The sequence below is a fragment of the Pteropus vampyrus genome, unplaced genomic scaffold (genome assembly GCF_000151845.1).
Source record: "Pteropus vampyrus isolate Shadow unplaced genomic scaffold, Pvam_2.0 Scaffold45, whole genome shotgun sequence".
Lineage (NCBI taxonomy): Eukaryota > Metazoa > Chordata > Mammalia > Chiroptera > Pteropodidae > Pteropus > Pteropus vampyrus.
Window position 1 is genome coordinate 7310965 of NW_011888826.1, and position 24500 is coordinate 7335464.

At 39.9% G+C, this 24500-nt stretch overlaps 1 protein-coding gene across 1 annotated transcript in view; it reads left to right on the top strand.

Moving 5' to 3' along the window:
* The first annotated feature begins 2669 nt into the window (after positions 1–2669).
* Positions 2670–24500, top strand: part of CLVS1 (clavesin 1) — a 136327-nt gene continuing 114496 nt past the window's right edge. The window contains exon 1 of the mRNA XM_011359195.2: positions 2670–3195. Within this exon, the coding sequence (XP_011357497.1) occupies positions 2741–3195 (455 nt within the window). The 5' untranslated portion in view covers positions 2670–2740. The remainder of the gene's footprint in view (positions 3196–24500) is intronic.

A 24500-nucleotide genomic window follows, 5' to 3' on the forward strand; every position in this document is an offset into this window, starting at 1 on the left:
GACCTCTGAAGGGCAAAGGGGAGTTAATCAGTGGTCATTATAGGCAGAGAGAGCTGCTATTGCCAGGGCCCACAGAAATGAGAAGCAGCAACAAGCGGCTCCGTGTAGCTGCATGGCTGGTTGGTGAATCTGGAGAGACAGATAGGGACCAGGTGATGAAGGGTCTTAGAAACCGTGCTGCATAGCTTTATGCCTTATTTTAGGACAATTGGTAGCTATTGATCATTGTCAGTCAAGGAGTGACGTGAGCAGATTTCAATTGTAATACGGAGAATAAATTGGAAAAAGACAAGGTTGGCAGCAAGGACACTATAGGGGGAATGTCACAGTTCTAAACAGATGAGGTGTGATGGGGCCTAAACAAAGGCAGTGAAAATGGAAAAAATTGAGGGCAGATCGGAGAAATATTCCGGAAGCAATTGTCTGGAAGTGGGTGGTAAGGGAGAGGGTGGGATGAGAACTGACTTGAATCCCAGTGTGGGAAACTGTACAGAAGATGATGTCAGTTACTAAGAGATGGAGGAGGAAGAGCAGATTCGAGATGAGGAACCACGATTAGCTCAATTTTCAACATATGGATTTCGTGGTGTCTCTGGGGCATCTCAGTGAAGGTGTTTGGTAGGCAGTTAGATATGCAACCTGAAGATCTGGAGAGAGCTATGGCCTGAAGTTATCCACATGTAGGCAGTCAAATCATGGAGCAGGATCCTGGAAAACACCACATTGAAGTGGTACGCCCAGAAAGAGATGACCGAGCAGGAATGAACAGAAGGCTAGGAGACAAATCAGGGTATATGCGGTCACTGAAAGGAGTGGGAGAATGGGACCGTTTTAAGAAGAACGAAGTCATCATCAGTATCAAATACTGATCGAGGACACCCACAGAAGGTACTAAAATTTGTCTGTTGTACATAGCAACAGAAAGGTCATTCACTAGTAGGGTGACCTTCTGCCTGGGTTTGCTTGGGTCCCAATTTATGCCTGTTGTTCCAGCATTATTAGTACCCCTGGTGTGTCTATATTTGGATAATAAATTATATGATTGTCCTAGTTATTGTTCGGTAAGAGCAGTCAAAGACAGATTGCAGTGGGTATACGGATGGATTGGAAGAAGAAGACATCAAACAAGGGTACTTTTTGAAGGGATATGTTAAAACTGTTAGGGTATTTTTAATATCAGATGGTTCTTGAACTAGGACGGATTTTGAAGTTTCTTCCAATCCTAAGAATAATTCATAGTATATTTTCCTTTACTAGTTCCTTTCCTTTCATTAAAATCAGTGAGAATCAAGACCGTTCTATTTCTTATCTCCACAGAGTTAAACGCTATGTCGCAAAGGCAATATAAAACAGTGTGTGAGTCGTGTGAAATGTGTGAGTTGATTATCTCCCTTAAGAAAGTACTACTAGTCCTAAATGATGCAGAAGAATCATCTTGGTGTTTAAATTATTTTGTATGATAAAGCATTACCAATAATTAGGTTGAGAGTAAGTATTCTGCCTCTTACTGCAGATACTGTTTACATAGAAAAGCTAGGGGAAAAAATACACATGTCCAATTTTATTTATGTCTTCTCATTTTTGGAACTTCCAGGTCAGATCAAACAGATGTCTGAGTTTAAACATTTATATCGAAAATGAGAACTATATGAGTGCTTCTCTATATACTATTTAGGTGGAGAAATCATAAGGAATATATCTGAGATGATTAAAACTCTCAATCATTATCATAGGTTAAATAATATCTCAGAAAACAGAAAGTTACATAAAATGGAAGTGATTTTTCAAGCCCATATAGATATTGCATTAGATAGAGAGGCAACCAAGAGTTTCAAGTCCCTTTACCTTCCCTGAAGAACGATGACAAAGGCAAATAATAAAACCACTAGTAAATGTCCACAGGTAAGCATCCTTTCTCAACGCTGTTGAATTTGATTATTGCAAGCTTGCAGCCATAAGTCTGTTCTTCCCTACTCCCCCGCTCCAGTGCTGTTGGTTCAGTTCTGAGTCATTAATTTTGTACCTTTGGGGTTAGGGTACAGTGATATTTAACAGTCCCTTTTTATTGTTAAGATACAAATGACTGCCTTAAAAAAAAGGTGGGGAATTTCTGTGAAAAATACTTCCTTTTGAGAAAAGAGCCTAATGGGAAGCAATAAACTGTACAGCAACCATAATTTCTCTGCCATATCTAGGCCCGTGAATAGGCCTTTAACGCATGGTGTAACAGAAAGGATCTTTCTCTCTTCTTACTCTTTCTTAGGGTAATTAATAAAAGGGCAACCTATTACTAATCTGACCAAATACTATTATGTTAAACTAGTCGATGTAACTAAAAAATTCCTAAACATATTTCAAATACTTGTACACTATGCATTGAAGTTGTCGCTAAGAAAATCATGCCAAATATACCACTGTAAGGATAATTTATCCTTTAGTCTTTGGACCTGCAGCATAATGTATCGCTTTTCTAAGATTCAGTTCATTTGCCCAGACTTTCTTTGTGTCATTCCTGTTTTGTTTCTTTCGCTTCGCAGTAGCAATGGCCTCGGTTCTGCTACTCTTTTGGATGTCTACTGCCACATAGGCACTGCATGTCCTACTGCTTTCCAGGAACAGAAAGAAGACCCTCGATCTGTCGGTTTCAGTGACAGCCTGGTAGTAAAACAAAACAAAACAAAACAAAAAAAACAAAAAACAACTGTTGAATGGGCCACGGTTTCAGCAGACTGTCACGTGAATGGGACCAGTCTCTCTTCTTCTCCCATATCAGAAATTAAGCAACTGGAAAGGAGATTTGGCCAAGATGACCCACTTACAGGCTGGACTCAGTCCAGAGACTATAGAGAAAGCTCGCCTGGAACTGAATGAGAACCCAGATGTTCTACATCAGGATATTCAGCAAGTCAGGGACATGATCATCACCAGGCCTGACATTGGATTTTTACGTACAGATGATGCCTTCATCCTGAGATTTCTCCGAGCCAGGAAGTTTCACCAAGCAGATGCCTTTAGACTCCTGGCCCAGTACTTCCAGTACCGCCAGCTAAACCTGGACATGTTCAAAAACTTCAAGGCTGATGATCCAGGCATTAAGAGGGCTCTCATCGATGGATTCCCTGGAGTGCTGGAAAACCGCGACCACTATGGCAGGAAGATTCTTCTGCTCTTTGCAGCCAATTGGGACCAGAGTAGGTAAATGTAGATAGCGTCTTTACTTGGTTTTTCTTTTTCATAAGCATAGTCACTGCATGTTTGGGATTGTATAGCTTTATAGATAGTAGGCTCTCATTTAAAAATATATATTCCAGACATCCACAAGGGAAGCTTGAAGGCCACAAGTTTACTGTCATCAGTGGCAATTCCAGATTCATAGCTGTGTTCAGGATGATAGAATCATAGTGTTAGAATAGTAAGACACCTTAGAAGTCATTATTCTCTTTAGCAAAGTGAGTCATTTATCTTAATAAAATTGAAAGCTCGTCTTTGAGAAGAACCATATATTCTGTCTGTAGTATTCTCATCTTTAACAATGACAAAAATGGATTCAGTAGATGGCTTTAAATATCACGTGTTTTCAACACATAAAATGATTTCTTGGATCCTCTCCATGAAATTAAACCCTGTATTGCTTCTGAGTGCTAGACCTTTCTATCCAAGTGTATGCTAGATATTTCTCCCTGAGAGTTCTATAAAGAACCTCAAACTCAGCACGTTTCCAAACTGAATGTGTCATCTTTCCCACTGTACCTGTTCTTCCATCCATTCATTCTCTCAAGCCAGAAAAATCTGGGCATCGTCCTGGGCTGCTCCTTGCCTTTGCTTCTCACGTCCAATTAGTTGCCAAGCCCTACCCTTTTCTTCTTAAAGAACTCTCAAATCTCTTCCTGTTGCCCCCATTGCTATTGCTTTAGTTTAGGTTCTGGTCATTTCTCACCCTCATTACTGCAGCAGCTTCGCTGAGCTTGCCTCTGGTCTAGTCTCTTCTGAGCCATTTTGTTTACAGCCAGAACGATCCTTCCAAAATTTTTTCATATCACTCTCCTAATTAAAGTTTTTCAATGACTTGCAAAATCTTCAAAATAAAGCAAGGCCATTTATGATTTACCTTCTATATCTCTACTGCCCTTCTTCATGGACTGTGGTCCAGCTGGTTGGAAGTATAAGCCTTACCTTGAATAGCTGAGGCTTTTAAATGCCTCCAAGCCTTTGGACTTGTCCCAAAGGAGAGACCAACCACTTCTTGTCCCAATTCCAACCATACTGGACACAGTCTGCCTAATGCTTCATACCAGTCTTTGAGGATCTTCAAGAAGATAGTCTTCATCTACCCCAAACCAACCCTCTTTAGTTAGATACTCTCCCTCTGTCCATATTGCCATTAAAGCATTTACAATAGGAGTGTAAGAACCACAGTTATCATAGCTAATAGTTTTGAACACTCACCACATACTCTGCTAAGCAATTATAAATATTACCTCATTTAACCCATTAAGACCTTTGCATGACTGGAATTATTATTATCCCTATTTTACATTTGATAACACAAAGCTTTGAGAAGTTCAGTAACTCACTCGGTGTCATTCAACTAGCCAAACATGGAATGGGAGTCGAGAGCTGGTGGTCTTCCTTGAGAGCAAATTGTCTTCACCTGGCTTTATTGTAATCGTATGTTTACTTGTGGGCTCTTTCTTACCCTCCTTCCAAGGCTGCAAGGTCCTTGTGGGAAGGAGACTGTCTTTTTCATATTTATCTTTTTGGCATATGGCACAATATTCATTATATGTCTAATGAGAAAGAAGGCATGAATCAGTCTCTAAAGTTTTGCCTATGGCTTGAGCTTTCATTCGCGGAGGTGTGATCAATGAAATTTGTGTTACTTGAGACATGGATTTAACCTTGAAAATATCCTAAAAAGCCTCATCTCCTAATATAATTAAAAGAAAGATTTCCATGTCTTTACAGTCTCCCATCCATCATTCACTCAACAAACGTTGAATGACTATAAACTTTGTGCCAGGGCTTGTACTAAGGCACTGAGGACAATGATGAAAACACAAAGTCCTTGCCAGCAAAGAACTCATTGTGCAACCTATTGTCCAGCAATGGTGCAAAGATATAAACAGTTGCTCCCATCTACCATGGGAGACTTCCTCCCGAGACTCACAAACCACCAACATAGGGCGTCTGTCTTCAACTAGACGGGTTCGGCTAGACTTGAACTAGATGAATCTCATTTTGAGAATGGCACATTGACATTTGGATTTGGGAACAGGAAAATTTTGATGATTCTGGAGAATAATCAGTTGACTTCATTTATGCTTAGTTAAGTGTTTTAGAACTTCCATCTGCTAAGACGGATGATGACTTACATAGAGAGAAATAAATCATAGCAAAATATCTTACTTTTTTTTTTGCATTTGGTCTGTACATATCTCAAAATGCATTAAGAAATAATAACAAGCAGTAATAGTAAGAAGAAGCAAATCTCCGAGGGAATAATCCAATGTTTATGATGATGATAACCTTGAATGAGTTCCTTCACTTCTTTGTTCCTCAGTTTCTTCATGTGTAAAATGGGAAGCTTGAACTAGGTAATTTCTGAGAGACTTTCCAGCTCTGATGACTCATGAATGTGAAGCTCATTCAGCCTGAGCCTACAGATGGAAAAGGATTTTAAAATCTACCTTATAGGCTCCTAATCCAATATGCTCTTTGAAGTAATTCTCTCTCTCTCTCTCTCTCTCCTCACCGCCACACCCTGCGAGGCTGAGACTACTTGAGTCCATATTTTCCAAACCGTACAATCCTATTTATTCCAAATATTTTGATTTCAATAAGGTTAATGATAAAGCTTCCCTGCTGACAGCCAGATGTTGTTAGAAGCAAACAAATCTCAGTTAGAATGTGATATGCTGTCATGTGATTTACTGGTTATATGACCTGAGACAAGCAATCTCTCTGAGACTCAGTTTTCTCATCTGTGAAGTGGGGACGATGATGATGTCTATCTAAGAATGTGTTTGGAAGGGTTGAATGAAGTCATGCATTCAGGAATACAGCTTTTTATTTGACACATGGTAAGCACTCAGTATATATTACTTCTAGAATTATCATTAATATTATAAAACATCCCACAACAAAAATAATAGCACACAGATGGTAAATAAATTAAAAATATAGACAGGAATACAATGTTTGAAAATGGGAGTAGACCGATGGGTCCGATCTGCCTGCACGCCCATCCTAAGTGCTTGTTTGTTTTCTCCCCCGACGTGGTCCCCATCACACAGACCCAGCCTAAACGAGGCCCAAAAGGCCTGGAAAAATTGGCACATATTTGCAAAATGATTATTTCACTCTCGTTGGGAGCCTGTGATGACTGAGGATTTAAATGTCTCATATAAAAGGTTTACTGAGATTAAAATGGTTATTAATATTTATTAAAACTATGTAAATCTCATTCATCTAGACCCAGCCACCACGAACAAAAGCGCAGAATAGTGAGTGTAGCTCTGCCAACTCTGAGCTATGGAGCATAAACTGGCCTCCTTCAGAAATTGGGCCTCGGCAGAGAGCTACCTGACTTCTGTATTTTCCGAGGCTCCCATGCTGAACCGACATGAATTAGATTAAGTCAGCACCCACATATTCATTCATAAAATGAGGCTGGCACTGTCAGGGTCAGCAGAGTTTACATTTCAGCTCACCAGCTTTGTATGTCACCTAAAGGGACACTGCTGTTCAATGAACCTTTTGATCTTTTCTACCTAAACTTGTATCAGCACTGGCAAGGGTTCACAATTTGCCTCTTAAGATCTGATGAAAATGAAATCTACTTCTTGTTTCTTTCTGAGTTGCATACTTGCGCCTGGTCATACAGCCTGGTTTGCCCAGGAATGCTCTTCCCATGGAGAGGGAAATGTGAGCATAGAGGGGCACATTTATTTTTTCTGAATTTCACTCAGTTAAAAAAAAAAAAAAAGAAAGAACTAAACTTGGTCAAGTTATTTTATTTTCTGGAGTCTCAACTTCATTAAGTGGAAATGGGTATAATATCTGGCACATGGAGCTGTTGCAAGGATTAACCCCAATCACCCTACTTGATGGCGTTCGAGAATAGTAATTAAATGTACCAACTCTGAGGCCAGATGGCTGGCCTCAAATCCCAGCCACTTCTTAACCAGCCATGTGATCCTGAATGAGTTGCTTAAAATCTTATAAACCTCGGTTTCCCACCTGTAAAGTGGAGGTGACAATGATCATAGGTTAGCACTAGTCGGTGTTCAATAAATGGCATTTGTTTCTTAAGAAAAAAGTTTAAATAGGGGAAATAGCTATGATACTGGGATACAAGATGTGCTTTCTAAGGGCAGCAGGATTTGCTGCCATTATCAACTTTCCTCCACCTGCAAAGGTATAAGAAATGCTGTGGAGACCCCAAGCCACCATGTTCCAAAGTCTGGTCTGGTAGCTCAGTTGTGGCTCTGAGAAATTGTTTGGTCTTAGGGCCTCTACCAACTATGTTTATTGTGTTCTCAGGATAGAAGAAAGGCATGTGGGGGATCCAGATAATAAAAGCCCCACGACAGGCTACGCTAGTATCCGTTAGTACTGTGTGTAGACCAGCTGGCTCCCGAGTATGTTAGTGAAAGAAAAACAATTAGAAATACATTGGAAATCAAAATATATAAAATTACACTGGACCTTCTCTTGTCAGTGGATTGTTTGTTTTTTACACCTGAGAGTCCAGAAATCAGGAGCCAGTTTGCAAATTCGTTGAAAAGTTTCTGTAAGGAAGCTGAGGCACTCTGAGGAAGAGCTGAGTTAGGGCAATTTAGTAGAGAGAACAGGGGGTTGATGAACAACTTGATTACTACCTTCAAGTATATGAAGTTATTATAAGAAGGCAATTAATCCAGTAGGCTCTCTCCCTACCATACAGAACAAGGGATAGAAGGTTTCGATTGAAGCACAGCTGACTGGATTGGAGATTAAGGAGCCTGAGCCACGACCTCAGACCTAGGGCCAGGACAAGAATGAGGAGTGGGGCATCTGCCTCGGGCACAAAATTTAAGGGGACACCAAAGCGCTCAGTATCGAAGTAAATAACATCATCATAAAATATTTTTTAAATTGGTGCAGAAAATTCTCTGATGAACAAAATATTAAAATTTTAAAGAAGGCAGGATAAAAATTATTGTATTTTCCTTGTTCCAAGCTCTAATATAGCTTGGCACTGCTCTGCTTAAGCCAATCAGATTTTGCAAGGGGAGAACCTTAAGTTGGCTCCTAGTCAATTATATGACAGTACATAATACTGTACATCTATATACTATACAGCTGCACAGGACATTATGGTTTCCAGGCATTTCCATGTACATTTTTTGGTTTCATGCTCATAACAGTTTGGGGAGTTTCAGTATCACTAAGTGACAGACAATGAAGAAGAGAATACACTTTCTAATTACAGAACTATATGACTCATCAATGGAAAAACTTAGACTCAGACTCAGGGCTTATAATTCTAAGCTCATTCCTAAGACATCTGGAGCCAATTGCTCAGCCCCTGAGTGATTAGATATTTCAAAATATCTACGGATCTTCTGAAAGGCTGCAAGTGGATTTCTTGCTGGTGGACGAGTGTGTGCTTGAGTACAATGAGTCACACAGCGGAGCTGAGTTCTAGGGGCAGATTCTCACAGTTGGCATTTGGAACTGTTCAGCTGTTAATGTGTAGGATTGTGTCGAGCACTGGGGAATGTTTACGTCTCCTCTCCCAGGCTTGGTAACAACCAAAAAGCCCCCTTCATGTTTCCAAAGCCCTGAGGAGAGCTGGAGCCCACTTCGAGAACCCCTGATGGGGGTGTCTAGAAAGGCCCTGACACCAGTGTCAACGTCCCTTCGCTAAGCTCTTTTGTACCAAGTGTTTTATATATATTCTAATCCTACAAGGATCTATGTGTGTATAGGTAACATATAACAGAGATGGGATTCTTCCCTTGTCTGTCTGAATGTAAAAACTATGCTTTTCCACTAAGCCCTAGCTACGGTCTCATCCCTCCATTGTATTCAGTTCCCAAAGCCTCTTTCTATCAAAATCTAAATCACTGGTGTGTTGCTAAGTGGCAAAGTGGCCCCTTGATCCAAATTGAAGGTTCTTCACACCCTCCTCTCAGCTCTTGCTTCTAGCCAAGAGGCACGGGGAGGCTCAGTGTAAACACCATTCTAGTGGGGCTTAGACAATGAGGAATGTGCTTTAGAAGCGGAGTCCACCAGAAGTTGAGATGATTCTGGAAGCTCAATGTCAAGAGCCTGTCTAATATGAGTAGGAAGAAGGAAAGTGGTGAGGGTCTCATAGTTTCGGTTTGAGTGAATGAGAAAGCAGAAGGGGTACTCACTAATAGACAAGTCCTGTTATTCTTTAGTGGGACGAGTCCGAGCCTCGTTCATGCCTTCGAGCACTCAGTAAACATACTGAACAGCTACGGCCGCCCAGCTCTGTGACCGTCTCTGAAAGTCCAAAGGCAGCGTTCCTGTTCTGAGCTCAGCGTTCCAGAATGGCATCTTACACGGGTCCCCCCCAATTCCTCCCGGTATTAAACGACAGGAAGACGAATGTTATCAGGGTACTTGACCTTCTTGCCTTCGCAATTCTGAAAGCAAGGACACTCTCATGTTTACTTTATAATGCAGAAAACAACCTGGAATCTGTCTGTTGTTAGGGAGTATTTTTTTTTTCCCGGGGTGGTGTTCAGCTGTTTCTCGTCCCCTCACGCCATGCAGTAATTTATTTGATGGATATGCTGGAGATAGCAGCTCCTTCCAACGTCACCAGCTATCGCTGACCTGTGGCAATCTCCAAAAGGCTGACGTGGCAAAACATCCGGACAGCTCGGTGGTGTCTGGCAGTGGGAGAAGAGCAGCAAGTAGGTTCTTTTTCCTGATTAAAACCCTGAGGCAGTAGGTGGGATATAACTCTTCAAACTATAAATAACTCAGCTGAGTGAGGTTCATCTTTAGCTTTTGCAAGAGTACAAAAGAGCTTTTTACAAGTAGCAGGCGGTCTGTGACTCCTTTAATTTAACTGTCCTCAGAATAAGAACTTGTCACACCAAAGGCGACAGATTTCTAACATATCAATGCCCGAATATTGGTGAGGCAAAAAGAGACGAGGCAAGTCAGGTGGGTTTTATATTTTATGCTTCTTATTAGCTCCATGAGGTAACCCTTCTCCCCAAATCCCAAGGCCTGGTGAGAGAGGTTTAAGAAAATGTTGAGCTGTCTGTTCCGACAGAAACATTCCCAGAATTGCTCTGTGTCGTGATCAGTTTTCTAATCGTTATGATCTTATGAATGAGCAAAAATGAACTAAAGAAGAGAGTTATTATAACCACAAAAACTAACAATGTTGGGTGCCTACCATGTGGCAGGCAGTCATGCTCTTAGGTAGGCACTACTAATGTCCAGATTTTGCAGATGATGAAACTGATGCTCAGAGACGTTAGAGAATCACACGAGGTCATAAAGCTGGTAATTGGCTAAAATAGGCTGGATCTCAGACCTAACGCCACAGTTAAAATACCATGCTGCACCGCTCATCACTCGAGCTCTTTCATCAATTTTAGGGGCCACTACATCAGGTATTTAGGAGGCTCTCAGTATGCAAGTCTTGACTGGTCACTCAAGGTCTCAAAAGACTTGGAAAGCATCTCAGCCCGACAGGCAGATCCTGTTGCCACATACTCTAATCTCACAAAAACTGGCCACTCATACATTGAAAATCCTAGCCAGTCTTGGCCCTAATTATTTGACAATAGTAACAGTGGCAATAATAACCTTGATCATGAAAAATCCTAGCCTCTGAAAAAGAATCTGGATATTTCTCGAAATATGTTACAAAAAGCGGTCTTAATAGGAGCCCAATTTAAGATGATGATGGAAGGCATCATCTTTGCCTACCCATTCTTTGCATTAGATAAGTGTTCACATGCAGACCTTCAGCTGGAAACAGAACTTCAGCTCTGCAGCTTACCAGCTCTGCCACCTTGGCAAAACACGTAACTCCTCTGAGCCTCGGTTCCCTCATTGCCTAGGAATAATCATACGTACTTCGTAGAGCTGGGAGGATTAATCGATATGCAATAGAGAAGGGGTCTGACATGTAGACAGCCGTTTCCTTGCTTCCACAATTCAGGTGGTTTTCCCACTTCTGCCTACCCAGAGTCTAAAATGCCCAAGATATCATTTCTCATTCAGTTGACAGATCTTAGAAAACAGAAGATAGCTCTGTTGTGTGCTCTTAAAAAGCTGGTGATTGATGAAGGAATAAAGTTAGAATAGCTTATGTTGCTCCCTCAACTCCCTGGGCCAGTATATGGCTTGTCATGGGAGTCAGCAAATATTTCTTTTAAATTCCTTTTTCTTCCACAAAAACTCCTGATCAGACATTCTTCAGCACTCACACTCTAATTCCACGTAGTCCGGGCTCAGGTGCTTTCTGCCCACTGTCAACAGCCCTTCTGTTTGACCTCAGGCCCTTGGAAGCTGGCCCGTTAGAAGCCATCTCCCACTTGGATTGAATGGAAGAGAGAGCGGTGGGGTCTCTGCTCTGAGATAACAGCCACATAAGTCCCCGCCTAACTGGTGGCTGCCTTCGGGAAGATATCAGATGTCACGTGGTTTATCCAATATTGTTACAAAGGCGAGTTTGTGGTGAGGGGGGCTGTAGGACCTGGAGAATGAGCTTTTATTGATAGCATATCTTTCTAGCCTAGCTGCTCCTCCCAAATTCACACTTATAATCCAGGAATTTAAAAGATACGACACTCTTTACCTTGTAGATAAAATGTCTCCTCTAATGGCTAGAAATTTGAGGGTCTAAGAATAACTTCCTCCTTCTCAGGGCCCGATACAGCAGCCAACACTGAACTTACTCTCAATTACTCAACTTGAAATTGGGCTGTGGTGGGGACACGGCCCGTGTCTGTTCTCTAAAAGGCCAGGGTCAGTAAAAGAGGGCACAGAGAAAGGGCGGTTTTTAATCATGGAGTTGCCTGTATGCTGCATTCACTTCGATTTTCTCATGGGTATAGCTGGCTTCCTTCCTAAGTGCATTGCAGGCTCTGGGGGCTTTTCCTGTGTGCTTTGAAACTCTTTTGAGCTCTCCCGAGTTCTCAATAAGCCAGGAAGCATCTTTTGATCCCTTTACAAGGAGGATGCATAGAACTGGAAAGGAAACTCCCAATCCCCAAGATTCAAACCTCGACACAGTAACCATCCACCAGCTCTCCTGACCTTTAAATACGGTTCCTAGATAATCGCTCCTGACGGTCACGTACAGAACCTTAAACGGCCGCAGGGTGGGATTAAATGCCTGCACTTTGCTAAGGCTGTAAATCACCCCCCCGAAGCCATTTATTGTGAGTGTACGATAAAGCAGTAGGAGTTATTGCTACTATACTGCAAAATGTAACATTGAACAGGAAAATAAAGAGAGGGTAAATTGTGCCGTGAAGGTTTCAAAGTGATGTGTTGCTTTTCCTTTGCAAGCCCTCTTTCTGTTTATCATTTTTTCTCTTTTCTTTGCTTCTATTTCTTCTCCATCTCCAGCATTCGCTGCGAAGTGTCTTGATCTAATTTCAAGTATAGCACTCCCACAAGTAACACCCGGGGTCTTTCTGGGTATTAGAGAGTGTTAATATTTGTAATGCGCCCAGGTATTGGGCATCTCCTTGTGCTATGTTCTTCTATTTAATCCTCAACAACAGTTTCTGGAGGACCTATTTTTATCCTCATATTAAATAGAAGGCATTAGATCTGGACAAAATCACAAGGCGAGTTGGTGGTTTCATCCTGAATGTGTTTCTTTCTCGTTCTTAATGATGCCCGATTATGCTTGAGTCTGCTGTTGGGGATTGTGCCATTTAATCTCTGATCGAAAATTGTTGCGGAAATCTCTGCTCACAAACCTTTAACGCCACCCTAATAAAGTTGGCTGTTTCGCCATACATTTTTGCCATGTAAAACCTTGAGAATTTGGCATCATTTTCCTTATCCGAAGGACATCTTCCACTTGAATCAAATGAGACTTCTTCCTCTTCCCTTCTTCCTACTCTTTTATCTCATCTCTTCCTGAACTTTGCAGTTCCTACTTCAAGCACTTAGTTCCTACTCAGTCTTCATTCCCATAATGAGGTTGGAATAGGCCCTACTGGAACACAGAAAAGAGGCATATAACCTGGTTGGAAAGCTGGGGCCTCAGAGAAATTTTCCTGGAGGCATTTTCTAACTTGAAAGAGAAGTTAGATTGAGCAGATGGTGGGAAGGAAATGTGAAGAAGGCTGTTTGAGACAAAAAAGAGCACTCTAGGCAACCCTCTAGGGCGAGAAAGAGCTAGCTGGCCATGTTGGGAGAGCTTCAGTTAGTTCCATGGGGCAGAGAGCATGAAGGCGTACATATAGAGAGATGAGGATGAGGAGGTCGACTGTGGCCAGGAATGAAGGGCCTTGCTTGCCATTGGGAACTTGGGCTTTATGCTTGAGGACAAATTGAGTCACACTCATCTTTTCAAAGCTTAAGAAGCTCTGCCCAAGGCTGAGGCAGCACCGATCTCTTCTTTTGTCTTTCCCTGAATGCCTGTCACACGAATCTTTACTGCACAGGGTCTGGAAGCTCCTGGAGGCAGGAGGTCTTGTCTTTTTCTCCTTGGTGTCCATGAGTACAGAATAGGGCTCAGTGACATCCCTTTGACTTAGTGACTCATGGAGAGAAGTTTGAAACAATGGAAAGCCCAGATGAGAGAGGCTTTTTCTAGACTCTTCACAGTGACAATATTCTTGTTGAGGGGACTGGAGTTGTGTTCAAATGAACTTGAGAATGAGTAAGGAAGTGACCAGGATGCTCTGTCTACCCCTTGCCCAGTGATTCACCTAACGGAGACAGAGTGTGTTGTAGAAGAGGTGGGCAACACTCAGTCCCGTTGTGGCTCCCAGCCACTGTGTGATGCGCTCGGGTGCCAACTGCCTCATGTAATAACCTTGTGAAAGGAGATGACCACCATCATTTTCTCTCAACTCTAATTGTAAGACCAAGTTAAGAGAGAGGTTTCACATTACAGCAACCTCCACTGTTCAGGGTGCCACCTTCCGTGATCCAGAGCTCAGGGAATAGAAACCTGATTCTCCACCTCCATCTTACTGAATGGCTTCTTACTCCTCCTCAGCATCCTCCTCTCCCTGACAAGTCAGTGGAGATTTTGTTGATCACATATTTTCTTGTGAGTTTCTGATGAGTTAATCCATCACATAATTTTATAGCATGTATATCAATTAGTGTATCACATACCACAGATGGAGTATTTCAGTTTGATATTTGATCTGCGAACTCTCCCAGAATAACACCGCAATACCTCGTTTATCTTGTATCTTTATAAGAAAAGAGGGTGTACCAGTGATGTTCAATCTTCAAATAGTTGAGGGCTGCTTTATAAGGCCAGTTTTTAAATTTTATTTTATTCAATTATGGTTAAAAAGGAAAAAAAAAAGCACCTTAGAATGCATCATATACTCTCTAACCTGTTAAATATAATTTAATACTTTCTTCATGACAAATGGTGACTAAAATGAATATAAATTATTTTACCCTGGACTGTGAAATAGCTGTCATGATGAGGGTCCTTGGGGCATATGGATCTTCCCTAGGCCACATGGCCCATACTGCCATGTTATATGAGCTTTCAAATTTTTTTTTTTTTAGTACTTCTTTTTCCTCTTAGCTGTTAACTGGTTACTATCAGTGGGCCTGCTTTAAAACCCTTTCTCCTTCTAATTTTCTGTGGTTAGGAAACCAGGAAACTGAGCTTGTTGAATTATATGCTTTGGGTGAAAACCTCTGGGGGATACCAAGAAATAAAGTAAATGAGCTGTAGCAGTGTGCAAATTTTTTCACATCTCTCTGTATGCTCAGAAATATAGTTCCGCTTAACGCACCAGCAGGCAAAGCAGGAAGCATCTTTCATTGCAGCTCTATTTGGGATTGTGCAAAATTGAAAACCTGGGCAATTTTCTTCCAAGGTTTCTCTAACCTTCGATTCATATACTACCTTCCCCGCTGACTTATGCATCTTTCTTCTTTATAATACTTCCTCAGCCTAACAGGAAGAAACCCATATCTTCATTTACACTTGGACTAAAAAACTGTTTAACAAAGTGGTAACTATTCTTTGTATTTTCATTTTTAGACTTTTCTAGCTATTAAATATAAGCCTTTGTCTCTCATCAAGAATATATCGAGCAAAATAAGGAGTTCATTTTTCTGCTTATCTTGAACTATATCCCTTGTCTTCCCACCACACCTACTCTAAGGCAGTGGGGATCAAAATAGCATTGTCATTTGGTCCCTTCACCTGAGCAATCTCTCTCTTCTCATATGTCATATGACAATGGCCCCACCACCATGGCTATCATTTTTATATTAATACATTTAAACTTCCACTACTTTGGTCTTTCTCATAACCAGACCCCTAGGGGTAGGAACAGGGCAGAGACATAGAGAAGGATCAGCAAGTTAAATATGCTTTAGTCGGGGAGAGAAGCATGAGAGATGCTTTCTTCCTTTCTCTGCAGTGATCCAGGTAGTTGAAGCTGCCAGTAAGTGAGGCAGCTTAACCTGGTTTGTTCTTATCCTGTGAGCAGAGACTTTTTGTCTATAATTGGCTACTGAAAATTTAGAAATCTAAAATTTCAGATACATGTACATTTGATGAAGAAGGTACCCAACTTCCACCAGATTCTCAAGAGGTTTACAACCCAAAGGAGTTTAAGGACCACCTGTTTAGATTATCCTTCTGCTGGTTGACCCACGACTATAATTCTGTGATATACTGGGGGTGAGGAGCCAAGATCCCGTTGGGATAGGTTATAGACTGGTTGTCATATGGATTGATTGCTCTATCCTAAACATGAAGGGGCGTGCAATTATATAAATAAACATTCTCGATGAAGAAAATGATGAAAACTGAGAAAGTGTAGGACATTAAAAATTATTCATAATCTCACTACTTAGCTATATCCACTATTTATATTGAGAATCAAAGTATATTTTCTCTCTCTCTCTCTCTCTCTCACACACACACACACACACACACACACACACACACGATTGGGTTTATACTGTGTATAGCTTTCTGAATCTAGACAGGATGGCACAATGGTAAAGCACTCAAGTGCTGTGGCCAGACTGCCTGGGTCTGAGTCAGACCTCTACCACTTACTAGCTAACCAAGCCCGGGCAAGTTACTTAACACTCTGTGCCTAAATCTCTTCACCTATAAAATGACAAGAACAGTATCAACCGCAAAAGGTTTTAATAAGAATTAAAGGAGTTAATAGCAAAAGCTCAGAAAAATGACTGACCCACACTTAGCACTCAGTAAATTTTAACTATTTCTTATTATTCAGCTTTTTTTAACTTAAAATTATATCATGGTTATTTTATTAGTTTGTCAAATATACATTGAACACAAAACTATGACTGGGTAGTTTAAAACTCGATTAATGCTGGACATTAGGCTGCTTTCAATTTTTGACCAGTATAAGTAACGTCACGATGAACATCTCTCGATAGAAGTGTTTCCTCACATCTTTCGTCTTTCTCCCCCTCAGGATAAATTCCAGAAAGTTGAATTCATGAGTAATGAAAACTCTTATGGTTCTTGGTACATGCAGTTAAATTGCTCTTCAGAACAGTCGTTCCCACCTCCATTCCCCTTAGTCCATGGGACCTGCCATCTCTCCCCGACACAAGGCAGAGCGTTATCATGAAGCTCTCGTCAAGCACTGCCTTCTGTTGGTCTGATAAAATTTTATTTTTCCTGCTTTTCCTCACTTCCACCCTTTGGGTTTGTAACTTATCTATTTCTGTTTTACATGTTATTCTCCAAATTTTAATATGAATACAGATTTTTCTAAAAACACCAAAGTCGGTCAGTCTCTATTCTCATCCTAGGATAAGGAAAGAAAGAATGCTTTAACTTCTTTCTGAACTTACCCATCTTTAAAATCATTCTTTCAAAAATGTCATTGGAATTTTGATAGAAATTGCACTGAATCTGTATATTACTTTGGGTAGTATGGACATTTTAACAATATTAATTGCTCTAATTCATGAACACTAAATATCTTTCCATTTATTTGTGTCATCTTCAATTTCTTTCATCAATATTTTAAACTTTCTGGTATACAAATATTTCACCACCTTAGTTAAATTTATTCCTAAGTATTTTTTTCTTTTGATGCTATTGTCAATGGGATTGTTTTCTTAATTTCTCTTTCTGATAGTTCATTGTTAGTGCCTTGAAATGCAATTGATTTTTATACGTGGATTTGTATCCTGCAAATTTACTGAATTCATTTATTAGGTCTAACGGTTTTTGATGGAGTCTTTAACATATATAATATCATGTCCTCTGCAACAGAGACTCTACCAACCCTCTCCCTGACACCAGTTTAGATGAAAACCCCATTCTCTGTCATGCCCAGACATGGGCGGGGAGAATTCTCTGTATTCGTGTCACAGTGAGGATTCCCCATTTTCTAGCTCCTCATTTTGTGCAGGGAGATAGTTCTAGTTTCGGTCCCAAGGCCTTGACTTCCATCTGCTCACCACGGAAGCATAAAAACTCTAGCCCCTGAAAGGCAGATCTGGTTTGGTTGCTTCATAAAGCTTCTGATTCCTCATCTTTCTGATGATTCCTGCTCCATCTGTGACCCCTGGAGATTCCTCTTTCTTACTTTTGATGTCAGCTATGAATTAACATTTTGAAATGATATTTATCACATATTTCTGTTTGGCTGGGGAAGGTTCCTGCTTTCTGGTTCCACCCTATTCTACCATCTTAAGCAGAATTTCTAATTTATAAATCTTTGTGTATTTATATTGTTTATTCACTTTATTTAAGTTTTTCATTACTTAGGTCTCAAGCATATAATCACATATTCTAAAAATATTAATAATTTTTTCTCTATTTTTATGAACTTTTGTATTATTTTTGCCTATGAATTCTGTCATAGATTGATACATAAATTCTTCCAATGTAACATTTTTATCAATCTCTCTATAGATTTGCATCCTATAAGGATTATATTGTTCATTTTATCTTCAGCATAAAATGAACTTTTATCTTTGTAAAATAAGGCTTTTTAAATTTTTTAAATTATTTTGACTTATCAGATATTAAAATGCTGCTTCTATAGCTCTTCCTTTGGAGTTATCTGCTCTGCTTTTGATCACCATAATTTTTTTAAGCTTTTCTGAGTTGTTTTAGATGTGTTTCTTATAAGTTACTATTGTTATAGATGGTGTTGTTACTGTTTAAGGCTTTTTATTTCTGCTGTTTATTCATGTGCTTTTTTTGGATTGTTCGTTTTTGCTGTATACATTTATTTTTATGTGCTATTTTCCTGGCAACACTTTAAAAGACAAGCTTTGTGCTTTCAATTTTAACGGTTGTTAACTTAGATTTTTCTAACACAATCTTAGACCTGTATTAAATTAACTCTTACAGTAAAGACTATATTATTAATTTTGAAAATCACCTCTTGTGCAAGGTAAGAAATGTAATAGTGTTTCCTTTTACGCTCCACCACTCTAATCCTAGGTTTTCTTCAGAACCCAGTGGTTATGGATTTGTTTTCTATTATTTTAGAAATAAAGCAATCATTTAATTCACTTAAAAATGCTTTTTTTCTAGTGCTCAGTCTTATAACCATTTCAAACACATTTAAAGTAAACATTTAAGTTCATCTCTGCATCTTACTCATTTTTCTGCTGAATACCTGTCCTTCTACCAAGAAGTCTCCATTTTGGACTTGTTTTTATACGTGCTTCATTGTCCTGGCATAGATTTTCCAGTAGCTTATTCAGGAAGAGACCCTATGTGCTCAAGTACATGACACACTTTCGTTTATTTATACCTAAAGAAGGATCTGACTGGGTTTTGGCTCAGAGACTTATTGTCCAGAGTTTTTAGTGGTTTTTCTAGCTTGATTTCTAGCCCTTTGACTTGCTGAGTAGTTTGAGAACAACCAGATTTTGTTGTGGATTTTTTTTTTCTGGGTGATTTAACTTTTTTCTTCTGGATTTCTCTTAGATTCCCTCCTATTCTCCCTCTTTGTCCTCCTTTTCTTCAGATACTGAACAATTCCTCCTTGTTATGCTTAAGAGTGGTCGTCATCCCAACATTTTGTTTTCTTGGAACACAATGTACAATCCGAACTTTCTAACTCGAGTCTTTGTTTGCGTGAGAAAATATTTCCTAAACCACTACCGTGGATCACTCTCTTGTTTCTCATGAAGCAATAGTGTTGTATAAAGTCAATGCGAGTCCTCCTACCAGTGCAACCTTCTTCACGTCAGCTTTTGAAAGTTCCACAGCTGCAGTATTCTTTGGGAATTTTTTTTTTTGAAACCGATAAATGAGAAATTTTAAAATATGTTCTCTGTTTCTTGCCAAGAAAAATCCACTTTAGAGATGAAAATGGTGGTTCTTTGCTGGTTTGGCATGAGTTCACTTGTGTGGCTGCATTTAGGTGTAGGGTCAGCTATGAATTGGGCTCAGTTGCAACAGCTAGAGAGCTGGACCTCTATATCGAAGTGGTCGTTAGTCTTGGGCTTCTATACAGAATGGTGGTCTCGCAATTCGAAGAGAGAAAAGGCAAAAGTTACAAGGTCTCTTGAGACCTAAATTCTGGAACTCATGTGTTACTTCTCCACATTCTAATTGTCAAAGTAAGTCACCTGGCCAGCATGGTTTGAAGAGGTGCAGAAAGAGACTATCTCTGGATGAGAGGTACAGCATGGTTGCATTACAAAGGGGCATATTTCTTGAGAAGGGAGGAGTTTGTGACCATTGAACAATATACTACAGAAGCCAAGTCCTGTTTGTTTTTGTATTCCTTACAGCACCAATGGTATCATCTACCACAAACAAGTCCCATAATAGATATTTGTTGAAATGAGGAGGAATAAGAATTCAAATCAGTAATTCCAAATCTGAAGTTCTGTTTAAAATAGACTTGGCATTAAGATACTTTGAAAGGCATTTTTTTTTCTTATGCTTTAGGAGGATTTCACTCCATACAATAAACGTAGCCAGAAGAATGCTGATTTTATCTTTTAATACTTGAAAACCCTAAAAAACATGGTTCAGTTCAGTAAAAGGATTTTTTATTTGACAACTCTCATGAATACAATAACCATGCTGTTGTGAACTAAAATAGATCTCTTTATACTGGAGGCAAGAAAACATCACACACCTGAATATATCTCACCGTATACCTCTGTGTAAATAAAACTATTTGATGTAGAAAGCATGAGAGAATTCGAAGTGATCCTTTTAAGGAAGAAAGCCGATTTTCTTCCTCTTTAGCTAAAAAAAAGGAGATGGACACATTATTTCTATATATTGCAATAAATTTTACCTTGAAATATTGTAAGTGACATTACATTCCAACAGTTTAGAATAATGTAGAAGTTGAGCATAAATATGTATAGATGGCAGCAGTTAGCGTTCTTGTTGATAATGTCTCTCATTTAAAACCCAGAACCTCTTATTACATTTTACTTCTTAACAGATAGAACAGTGAACCAAAAATTTCCAACCACTTTAAGAATTATTTGTAATGTAAATATTTTCTCTTCTCAATAAGCTCTTTAAAGTCAAAGACTACAGATTATCTACTTTCTCATGTCTAGCTCAGAGGCTTAGTCAGCTCACTATATGTAAGCTGAATTAAATCAAATTGAGCTTCTAGTTTCAACTCTATGAACTAAAAGTTTCAACTTTTCTGTATGATTGTATTTCTCTGTTCATAGTGGAAATAGATATTCTTCAGATACTTTCGAAGGCATTTTTCTCTTTGTCGTTTGTAGGGGTGTCATAGCAGAGTAGGATCACTGAACCTACCTACAGCTCAGTGTCCCTGCTCCTGTGTCAGGATTAGATTCAGTGGCTTCCCCTCGAATCGTCAGCATTTAGAACCACTTAAATTAGTGGTGTGGGACTCTCCTCTGAGCACACACCGTACCATCCCTGTTTTGATAAATCTACTGATTCAACAGTATCCACCCCATGATCCTGTGGACAAAGTCCCTGTCCTCGAGATATGTGTCATTTAATTGAGAAAAGGATATTTACATAAATAATAATAACCTTGGCAATTCTAATAGCAGCTACCATGTCTTGCACACCTACTCTACGACAAATATGTCGCAGACGTTACACACATTATTTCCATTCTTCCACGGACACTGCAAATCAGACAATTATGCCCAATTTGCAGGTAGGGAAACAAGATCAGGGTGTTTTGTGAATTTGTCTGATATTATAATGGTAGAAAATAAGTTCTGATTCAAATTCAACGTCAGAGGCCATGCTCTTTCTGGACTGTTCTCCAATCCAGGGAAAACTGAATCAGGACACGTGGCAGAAAATCCTGAGTGCCCAAAATGGGAATGCGAAACCACAGTTAACAGTGAGGAGGAGAGAGAAATTTTTGTTCTTTTTCCTACTAGGGCACATTTTGTGGCGTAGGTGGAGATAGAGCTGGAAGTGGAAAGTGGGGTCCACCTGAACACACAGGATGGGCGGGATGAGCATGGCCAAATTAGGGCGGGGTCAAGGCGGGCGGCCATCCTATTACCTTCCCCTCTGACCTCGTCCCAGCCAATCTTACTTTTATATCATCTTCCTTATCGCCACCCTAGAACTCGTTTCTTCCTTCCTTCAGCGCACAGTAAGAATCCATTACTTCCATAAAACCTCCTTCAGACGGCAAATTCCCGAAGGCCTCAGAAGGTCTCCATCGCGCATTTCTAATCCACCTTAGCTGGATTTCTATGTGCCTCTAATTTGTGTTTTCATGTTTTCCCACTTGTGTTGGTTGTCTCTCGGTGGGAGGTGAGTCTTCTGGAAACAAAAATTTGTCTTTTGTTATTATCGCCCCTCCATTCTCACTCTGCACTCTGTTTACACTGGGTACTTGGCAAATGATACCGACAGAGGCATGTTGTGAGGAATAAATTAAGGCAATAAAAATAATAAATGACAATCCACGAAAGCTTTGCAGAACGGTGTACTGTGTCTAAAGTGAAATTTTCATTATTATGTCTGCAAGTCGGACCTGTGCATTTTTTTACTTTTTATTCATTTTCATTTTTATTCTAAAAAAAAGTTGGCCCTCCCTTTTGATGATTCTATATTTACTGATTGGTTTTTGTTTTGTTTTTTTTTTTTTTTTGCACTCATTTTCCAAGTATTTCTTTCTAATGATCTTTTTCTTTTAATTTAATTTTATTTCATCAAGGTAATAATGTAAATAGTTTCAAAAGTTAAATAATGATGGCCTTCGAACAGTAGGCAGCATCTCCCTGCCTTTCCCTTTAATTCCCTTGATCAGCAGCAAATGATTTCAACCGATTTAACTGTTTCTTCTGGAATTAACGTGAATATTTTGAACTGACATGCATATACTGCTATTCGTTGATTATTTTACTTTTAGTAACTATTTAGTAATCCTACTGTGAAAGTTTAATCCCACTTTACACATAAAATTTTTTTCTTTCCAAATTCTCAAAGTAATTAAAACACGATTTGGTGCAAAATCACATTTAATGCTTATATTATTGTAACAATATTAATAGTATTCGTAGCTGAGCAATATTTTTTAAAAAACTGATTATACTTTAAATGTTTTATTAACAATAATACACTTTGATGACATTTTCTTTCTAATATAACATTTTGCTGCCTGTTAAGTTAGTAATTGCCTTTATAAGAGTTTACTTGATGTTTCATGCATTCACTATTACTCTGAGACCCAGACAACGAGGGCCCTTTGCATTTGGCCATGAACTTTAGAGTCTGGCTTTTCCCCCATCCTCATCCTTTCATGGCAAGAGATCCAAAGGGGCCAAGGTGACTGGAACCTGTGTCACTCTGCCCTCCTAGACCTTGCTTCTAAAACCCTGGACTCCAGAGTTCCCTGTTCAGATGGTTGTAAGTACCCTTTCTAGGCCCCCTCTTGCAAAGGCAGATGGTGCTACTGCGTGCACACTTCAAGGCTAAAGACTGACCCAGGGGCTGGTGTTGTAGTGACGTACACAGGCTTGTGCAAGACCCCTGGTGGTAGAGAGAGACGCTGGGGGCAGGAGGAGGAGAGGGGCTGTATGCTGCAGGCTCCGTCCTACTCTTGGCTTGGTCTGCAAATGTCAGGGGCCAGTGTGTGTGCACCTGTCAGTTATCCATCCTCAACAGATGACTGGACTAAATTTCCTCTCAGTTCCTTCAAACGCAGCCACTCATATCTTCGTCTTATTTTGTTGGAGAAGTCCCTCCATTCTCAGTTGTCCAAATCACTAGCCCCACTACGCGGCTGTCAGTCATCACCTCTCGTCAGGCCTTTGGACTCCCCTTTGCTTCTCCCTTGTTGTCTCTGCTATTTTCTGGATCCCAGTTCTTCTTTCTCGGGTTATTTCATTGTTTTGTTGAGTGGGTTCACGAGAGATATATGGAGGTTCAGAAATTTTTTATTTCATCTTCACGCTAAGCTTGGTATCAGATTTGCAGGTTGGAAATTGTTTTCCTTCAGAATTTTGAAGGTATCACTTTAGGGTCTTCAGGCCTCCAATACTGCTGCCAAATCCAATGATGTTTTAATCCTTGGTCCATTTCCTCTTTCCTGAGTCCTCTCTCAGGTGATGTTTCCTGGTGTGCTGTCACTTCATATCGATGTGTTTGGACTGGGCCTTTTTCATTTACTCAGTTGAACGTTCTGTGAGCCCATTCAATCTGAAAATTCACGTGCTTAATTAAGGCCAGGGAAACTTTCTTACTTTGTTATTTTTTGTCGTGAAATCCCCTCCTCCATTTTCTCTAATTTTTATTTGTAACTCCTGTTATTTGAATATTTGATTTATAGGAGTTAACTTCTCATTTGTTTTACTTTTCTCTCACTTTTTAAATTTGTCTCTTTAGTCTGTTTTTGTTTGTTTGTTTGTTTGTTTTTTGTGATTTCCTTGAACGTAATCCTTCTCTGCCTTTTTCACCTCCGATATTACGCTTTCTCTTCCTGAGAGCACTCTTGATTATGCTGTTAATAACATCTTACTCCTTTTTTCCACACAAACACAATGTTTTTATTCTCTCTCTGAGGATATTCATTTTAATTCTCCTTCTTGCATTTTCTCATTTTCTCCCAGTTAGTGTGTTTCCTCATTTGCTGCTGATTCTTGGCCAAGTCATCCTTGAGGATGGAGACACTCAAGACATATTTGGAAATTCTGTGTGCATGGGTGGGCCTGTCAATTAGGTGGGCTCCACGTGGCATGACTCGGTGGCAAGTTGTATTTTTCCTTGGAGGACTCCCAGAGTCAGTACCTGTAGATCTTTTTTTCTGAGTAGGTCAGAATCCCCAGAGGGAGATCCTTTCAATCTCCTGATG